General features: G+C 48.5%; 1 protein-coding gene across 1 annotated transcript; it reads left to right on the top strand.

Annotated features, from left to right (window-relative positions):
* The first annotated feature begins 1,978 nt into the window (after positions 1-1,978).
* Positions 1,979-4,691, top strand: LOC135809615 (uncharacterized). Its single transcript, XM_065322999.1, has one exon. The coding sequence runs from the start codon at positions 2,062-2,064 to the stop codon at positions 4,162-4,164; it is 2,103 nt and encodes a 700-aa protein (XP_065179071.1). The 5' UTR covers positions 1,979-2,061; the 3' UTR covers positions 4,165-4,691.
* The last annotated feature ends 3,937 nt before the right edge of the window (positions 4,692-8,628 follow it).

Here is an 8,628-nt window from a genome sequence, read left to right as displayed (position 1 = left end):
GGAGAAATCTGTCGTTAAAATAGATATCGTTATACAGAAATCGATACATATACTGTCCTATTGAGCGTTGAGAATGAGTGAGAATCGTTACCTTTGGTACACGTAAACTAGTCAATTTGGGAAATCGTTATAATTATACCGTAAAGTCGCGGATAAAAGCCGGGTTTGCATACAAGCACATCGCGGATAGAAGCCTGGAAATCAAACGGGTCAATGCATAATATAAGCCTGTCGCGCGTAGAAGCCTGGCTTCTATGCAAGCGCGGATCGGGTAGGTCAAGAGTGCATGCGCTATGTACAGTGCATAGTAAAACTGCCGCCATACCGGTAGTCAGTGGTAAATCTACGCGTGTCGCGCGTAGAAGCCTGGCTTCTAAGTTCTATGCAAGCCCGGATCGGCCGATGTGCATACAAGCCTGGCAAAAATATCAGTGGTGCATATACATGTAAGCATGGTTTGCATACAAGCCTGGTTTGCATTGAAGCCTGATGCAGGAAGCGGCTTATGTGCTTATAAGTCTTTATATAAGCCCGGCTTTTATCCGCGACTTTACGGTACGCGCCTCGCTAGAATAATGGCTTTTACAGTACATGTATCACAGGTCGGTTGATGTCCCGAAGGATTGCATTATGCCAAAATTGATTACTGCTTGTAACAAAAGTCGTTGAAATGAATTCTTTCTATTTATTGCTAGTTCCTATTTAGCTGTTTTTGGGGCTGCCCTGCATCGTCTGCTGCATGCATTTCACTGTACGACATACTGAAGTACATGTACATGTACTTAGCTCACCAGTGCGTGCCTGACACCATTCATGTTGTTGAACTTGAAGTTCGCCTGCAAAGTCTTCAATCTTGGAGAGATTGTGTGAATAGAGGAGACGGCATTTAATACTCTTACCATACCGGTAGTAGCCGCCAAATCGCTGGTGAAAATACAATGATGCACTTCAGCTCGAAAGTGCTGATCGTCTACATTTATAAAAGTATGAACTCAGTCAATAAACTCAATAAACTCAATTCCAAAGCTGATCTACTATGTGTATTGCCAGCTTTGTACCAAGAGTAGTGTGTGTGTGGGGGGGGGGGGGGGGGGTGTGCACTGTTGCGTGTACTTGTAGGACTACAAAACCTACATCAGGGAGTCATCAAAGTGCTTTACGACTTCCTAGGCCCTGATCTACAGCATAGATTTTCATCAGGGTGCGTGCGACTCCCTGATTTTACTACAATCATGCAGATCTACAGGTGCACATACATGTACATGTACATGTTTTAGCCTGAACCTGAGCCGCTAAAATTCTAAGTAAAATACTACCGGTAAGAACAATGATGTACATGTATGTCAGCCATGATTGTATTAAAAAAATGCTGAATCTGCATAACGATATCATTTCCCTCAAACCAGTTGATAACATTATCGTGGGTATAAATATACCGGTACCTTACCACAGCATAGAGCACCAAAGTCATTCGGTATCTACATGTACACTGTAGCTCTCTTACTCCTGGATCCTCCCATAGTGACGCATACTGGCATAATAATTACTGCCAAAGGAAGGCATACACTGACTCATGCCTGTGAGCATGGTGAGTGGGGCCGAAAATACCACGAACCCTCCATGTATGGTGAAGTTTGAGAGAGTGAACCGGTTGTCACTGACTGAAATCTGTCAGCATGCATGGTCAGCAGCTGGATTGATCTTGTCAATACCATGACCCATGAATGACAGCTGAAAGACCCGGCAGGATGTCTGTGCTGTTACCAGAACTCTGGAGACGCTAGAGTAGAGGCATTGTTTATTGTTAGGATTATTTACAATGAAAGGAGATTTACGGTCACGGCAGCACCTCGTTAGTTGTGCTGGATGTCGCCCTAGACTAGAGGCAGTAGAGGCTAGATCCTGGTCGAGATACTACTAGTAGTAGTAGTCTACGCCTGGCCGGGTACCAGGGAATACTCGGAATACTCATAGCGTTGTCACCGACAGAAACGGTTTATTAGAGTTCGGATGGTTTTCGTTTGGCTCAGAAGACGCTGAGCTCCCATCCAGAACGAAGCAATGGAGGACCGAAGGAAATCTGCGCGTTGCTTGTCTCGTTCTAGGCTCGTGGTGCTTGTGTTTTCTCTGTCCATCGTTGCTACCGTTCGAGCTCAACTTGCAGCTGACTGCCAATGTGGACGGGTGAGCCTGGAGTGGTGTGAAGGTGCGAGCAGTAGTTGTCGACGACCGACCAGTAAGCGCATAACCCAGTGTTCAACGCTGGTGTTTGAGAATGGTGCTCGTCGAGACTACAGTATCAGCGTGCAAACTATCGCTCGCCAGCCGGTGGGTGAAGTGACCATCTCCGGCGCAGGCCCGCGGAGCACCGACATAGCTAGCTTCGATAGGCTCGGAACTTACCGGCTGATCGTTGCCGGACCTGGACCACGCCGACTAGTGACGATCAGCGTGCAGCGCAAAAGCGTAGCCTGCTCATCGCAGTGCACGGACCCGGCAACTGGCCGTCAGCACAACGTGGGTACAACGTGGCAAGGCCGTGGCTGTACAACATGCCGGTGTGAGATCGTGTCGGGACTACCTCAAATGCAGTGTTATCGGGAAAGCTGTGGGCCAAGGCCAAGGTGCAAAGGAGGCTTCTCACCAGTGACTCCTGCAGGGCAGTGCTGTCCAGTGTGTCCAGCAGTTTGCTCCAACACAGCGACTGGCAGATATGTAGGAGTGGGTACATTTTGGGATGAAACCTGCCAAAGGTGTACATGTGCGGACGGGGGAGATGGTAATGGATTGAAAGCTTGTCAACTGCGTAGCGTTTGTCCGAGCGCACCAAACTGTCCAGGCGGTGTGGACCCGATAATCACGCAATCCAACGACCCCTGCTGCCCGCAGACATTCCAATGTCCCAGCGTACCGCCGACGTTGCCGTGGAGCTCCTGCGAGAGCAACAGTGGGGTGCAGAGTCATGGCAGAGTGTGGCGTGATGGCTGTCAAATCTGCCAGTGCAGGCAAGGCGTTCCGGTCTGCATTGTGCAAGCCTGCCCCCCGCCGCCATTTTGCCCAGCCGGGCAAGTTCCGGCGGAGATTGCCCAACCAGCCACGGCCTGCTGTCCTCAGTACAGTGGCTGCAAGACGGCAGTGTGCAAGGACTACAGTGGCGTTGCACGCCGAGTTGGATCGGTGTGGCGTGAGCCGTGTTCGTCGTGTACATGCTCTGACAAAGGTGTATCCGAATGTAATCCCATCCAATGTCCCCCTCCTCCACCATGCCCAGGTGGACAGTTGCCCCTGGCAACTGGCAAAGTTGGTTGCTGTGATCAATACACTTGCCCCAAATGCTGTGAAGATGAGACTGGCACCTACGCAGAAGGAGATAGCTGGAGCAGGGATTCGTGCACGCAGTGTCGCTGCTCCAACTGCTCTGTCCAGTGTTCCGCAGTGCCGGCGAATTGTCCGGACTTGCAGTGTCCGACTGGGCAGGAGAGTGTGCGGCGTCCTGGAGAGTGCTGCCACACTACGTGCAAGCGCCTGTGCCCGTGGGAATGCGGAGAGCAGCTGTATGCCGCGTGCTTCCGATCTAGCTTCACCTCTGCCAACTTCCGCCGCTATCCTGCATCGGGTCGTTTAAGAGATCTACTCCTATTCGCCCATGAGTATGACTACACTCTCTGGACGGCAGGTCAGCGGGCATCAAGAGGCTTTATAGAATTTGTTCGCACCGGTGATTCCGGGCTGCTGGCAAAGGATCTTCTCCCAAGGAAGGAATCTATTCTGAAGAACATCACGGCCTCGGAGCTGGGACCCGGTGATTTCTGCGTGCCTTTGTCCATCGACCACCGTCACTCTGTGGTGTCTGGTGCGGCTGGGATTTCCCCCTCTCCAGACTGGTTTGTCGGTCCGACCCATACTGAACTCTGTGACTCTACGTCAGGACAGTGGAAGAGCAAAGTCACTGTTCAGCTGCTCCCCTATGATGCCGGCATCAACAAAGCTCGGAAGTTTCTTGTTAAAAAGCCCGATTACGCCAGCCCAGAGCCCGTTCACGCCATTGAGGATTTGCGGAGTGAAAAAACACAGTTTTATGTACCAGGCAGGCGAGTTGTTGGAAGCCTGGGTGAGCTGGTCCTTGAGAGAGTGAGCGATGGGTGTCCGGCCTACAGCGGGTAAGGCTCATCATCTACATTGTAGCTCCTCTGGAGGTCACTGTCAGGTGTGTAACACTGATATAACTGTACCATAGTACCGTGATATGAATCATAATATCTCTTTTCAGAAGGCGCTATCAGTCACTGTGCCATGAAATTATTTGAACACGCAATGAATGCATACTTTTAAAAAAACGTTTTAGAATTAAAATTCTTTGAAATGCAGGCATGCATGAATTTCTCATTCCGTCTTATTATTGCTCTATAGTCGTGGTGGTACATGCATTCATCCAATTATTCCAATAGCAGATCTAAACAATGCAACATATAGCAAGTGAATAAATGTTGTGCTTCGTTGGTGGTAGGTACATGAAAAAATGTCGCATACTTTCTCTGTACGCTAGAGCAGATGTCCCTGCCTATTTTATGTCTTTGACTTGCCATTCACCTGTTCACCTTTCTCAAACTAATGAATTTGCACTTGAAGTTTGGCTTTGAATCTGACCTTCATTTTTAAAAGAATTATGAAATAAGTACAAACTTTTCCAAGTTCTTCTGTTTTCACGCTGAGGATGGGCCATGCCCGAAAAGTTGGTGAAAAGTTGATGACGTATGTATCAAAGAGAGGGCATTTTGAGTATTTGCGCTTAACTATGCTAATGAAGTGAGTATGTGCATCTAACTACCTATCGCCGGCACGTAGATACACCTATGCATGTACAACAGCACGACTGTTCTACCAGTTATGCATTACAGTTGTAGGGAAGTCTTCTCAGTAGCGCATTATACTATTATTTTGTAGTCCATGGCAGTGGCTGTGTAAGGGTGGACGTGTGGCAGGGAATGGGTCTCAGTGCGGGGGTGTTGATGATAATGTGATAGCCCTTTCCCAAAGGTGCTCACCCTTTTTTCGCCCTTTTTGGAAAAGCCCGTTTCTTTCGCCCCTTATTGCGGTTTTTGGTGAATATCGCCCTTTTTGAGCTTTTTTAGCTGAAAAAGTGCTAAAATCTGTTTGCTCAGATCATGCATGCGATCACAGTTTCCGAGTGCTCGATGGGCCTTGGCACGCCAAAAAAGTGTTTTTTTTAGCTTTACTTCCTGTTTTGCCTTTCGAAGAGTGCGTATTCATTTCTCAGCTTGGCCTTGGGTTCATATCTGTATCATGGGCCTTTCATGGCTATGCTTCACTGAAAAAGAGCACTTTTTGCCTGTTTTCGCTGAAAAAAGAGCACTTTTTCAGCATATTTTGAGGGACGCGAAAAGCACTAAGTACGAATTAAAAGAGCACCTTTGGGAAAGGGCTATAATGTGACACCGATGTGTCTTGCATGTACATCTACATCTACATCTACATGTAGCTCTTTCTTTATAGCGGACATGATACAGTATGGTGTATTTCCTTGCGCATTTCCTGTAGTATGCACATGGAAACTGGAAAATCCAATACATGTACAATCATTTGTTAGATTGACAGCATGAAACAAGGTGGAGGACACTGTGTTCGAAAACAATGAGCTTACTACAACCTTCCGCGGTTGGCAGAGCCCCGGTCCCTGCGGACCATTTGAACCATAATGAGTATCGCACCCGGTTCTGACCCTCATTATGCTAGGGGGTTAGGAGACTACCACTGATGTCGTCTTGTTGTCTTCGCTCTTTTTAACTTGTATAAAAACTTCTTTTTCTTTTTTCTTCCAACTTCTGCCCATGGCGTCCTTCTCTCAGCTCGCCAGCTGTCAACAGTTTTTTGTCATCACCATGACACTGTCGCGAGAAGGTGCTCTCTGTAGACCATGGTAGACGGGGTTGGTGATATCCCGTGGTGAAGGCCTACCCATGGCCACGTCGGGACATCACCAACCTCGTCTACAGAGAGCACCTTCTCGCGACAGTGTCATGGTGATGACAAAAAACTTTTGACAGCTGACGAGCTGAGAGAAGGACGCCATGGGCAGAAGTTGGAAAGAAAAAGAAAAAGAAGTTTTTATACAAGTTAAAAAAGAGCGAAGACAACAAGACGACATCAGGAGTAGTCTCCTAACCCCCTAGCATAATGAGGGTCAGAACCGGGTGCGATACTCATTATGGTTCAAATGGTCCGCAGGAACCGGGGCTCTGCCAACCGCGGAAGGTTGTAGTAAGGTCAGTGTTTTCGAACACAGTGTCCTCCACCTTGTTTCATGCTGTCAATCTAACAATTGCGTGAACTACAACAAGGTTTATCTAATACTGGTTTACCAGTGTTGGATTGTATCATGTACAATCATGTGCACGCACCAAAAACAAATCCAAAGACGTGTGAGAGCCTGGAGCAAGACCCATCCACGGACCACGGTGCCACTATAATCACTCCCTGCAAGACGGTTTTCGTACCGGAGGGATGAGGCTGTGGAAAGAGGGAGGGGGAGGGGGGGGGGGGGAGAGAGAGACTGAGTAGGGGAAGTGATGCTGGTTTTAAAAGCCGTTTTGGATAACGAGTTGAGAGTGATAAATTCATAACGGCATAAGCACTGGAGCATTTACACGTCCCGGGGACTGAATCCTTACTACACGTAGACTAGGTCTAGGAGAAGTGACAACAGTGAATGGGGCCATGCAGTGAATCATGAGGTGGGCGTTGTTTTTAAAGGGGAAGTTAAGGCAAAAATTAAAATTTCACCAGTTGTAGTCTTCGGGGTGCTGAGTCGAATGGTCTTGGTCCGAGAAAGCTGAGACGCTCCCTTCCTACTTGAATCCCAATCGAACTCGCGCACTTCCACCGAAACTGGGTGACTGCGCCCTACTAGATGGGGATTTGTATGCAAAATGTCACTAAAAGCGCCATTTCGTTCTTATAAAAGCACGGATGACCGCGATTGGCCCATATGTTGTAGTCTTTTGGACGCTGAGTCGACTGGTTTTGGTCCGAAAAGGCTGCGATGCAGCGTTCCTCCTTTATTCCCAATCGAACATGGTTGAACAAGCGGTCACGTGCTCCTGGTTGCCCAAATCACCTGGTCACCACGCCAGCAGGCGACAACTTTCACACCAAGGTTCAACTCGAGTGACAGGACTGCACCCAAAAAAGGTCAAACAGGCTAGTAAGTTGTACCCTGCAGGCACGGTGACCAGGTGACTGGCGTACGCAGGAGCACGTGACCGCTTCTTCAACCATGTTCGATTGGGAATAAAGGAGGAACGCTGCATCGCAGCCTTTTCGGACCAAAACCAGTCGACTCAGCGTCCAAAAGACTACAACATATGGGCCAATCGCGGTCATCCGTGCTTTTATAAGAACGAAATGGCGCTTTTAGTGACATTTTGCATACAAATCCCCATCTAGTAGGGCGCAGTCACCCAGTTTCGGTGGAAGTGCGCGAGTTCGATTGGGATTCAAGTAGGAAGGGAGTGTCTCAGCTTTCTCGGACCAAGACCATTCGACTCCGCGCCCCGAAGACTACAACTGGTGAAATTTTAATTTTTGCCTTAACTTCCCCTTTAAAAACAAGAAGGCGTTTGTGGCTGAGGGCTACTCCTGGGTGGACAGGAAATTGCTAGTTCCTTCTTTGATTTCTTGGATTGTGCCATGTGGGAAGGACCGCGGTGGGCATTGATGTGGCCGTGTGGGATCCGGGGAGGACGGGAGGGGGGGGGGGGGGATGGAAGTGCAAGCTTGTGAGAGTCTGGGTCTTGTTGGTCATGGTGCCCGTTCCACTGGTCGTTTGGTCAGCAGCACAAAAGAAAATAATGTAGTATACCATGGTATACATGTACTCGTTGTCCTGAGGCTGGGTTAGAGAGTAAATCAATGACTTATGTAGCCAGTGGATGAACAGATAATCAGTTGTCTGAGGATTTCCTCAGCCTTTCTATGTGCATGAAACGCAGCGTTACAACAATGATCTAGCCGGTTGTCTCCTGGTCTCTGCCAAGTTCTCTTCTGCATGCCTTTCTGCTACATGTACAATGTACATGTACATGTATTTCTGATGGAGGCCAGTTTGCTGACTTGAACTTTTGCAGTGAAGGTCACAGCTAGCTGCCAAAGGCAAAGATGCCCACAACAGATTATGGAAGGGTGCGCACTGCCTCCAGTAGTCTACAAAACGGTGCCGTGATCAGTTCAGATAAGAGCGCACCAGTAAGCGGATTGGACATGATAAGCAGGCATTGTGATGACAACGTATCACAGGGTTACCGGAATACCGGTGTTCATCAGGACGTGTTGTTGTTCCGTGTTTTACACCCTGTCTCCGTGGTGTTGAGCGCTGTGACTTGTCAGTACACTGGTGACTGGGTGGCTGCATCCTCCGGTTATCATGACGTGCAAAATTCACGATTCCCGTGAGCATAGCATGAGACTCTGAGTTAGACTGAGACCAGGACTCACCACCCACAAGAATCAAGCCCCTAGGTGCAGATGCAGCTCCTAAACGGCTATTACTTATTAATATTAGTGGTGGAGCTGAGGTGAGAAGCCCTCATGATCGAAGTACATAATACAAGC

The sequence above is a fragment of the Sycon ciliatum genome, chromosome 2 (assembly GCF_964019385.1).
Source record: "Sycon ciliatum chromosome 2, ocSycCili1.1, whole genome shotgun sequence".
NCBI classification, from domain to species: domain Eukaryota; kingdom Metazoa; phylum Porifera; class Calcarea; order Leucosolenida; family Sycettidae; genus Sycon; species Sycon ciliatum.
Note: the sequence above shows the minus strand (reverse complement) of the source record. Positions and strands in the feature narration are given on the sequence as shown.

Coding starts and splice junctions, on each gene's coding strand:
- LOC135809615 (XM_065322999.1), top strand. CDS start 2,062: ATGGAGGACCGAAGGAAATCTGCGCGTTGCTTGTCTCGTTCTAGGCTC.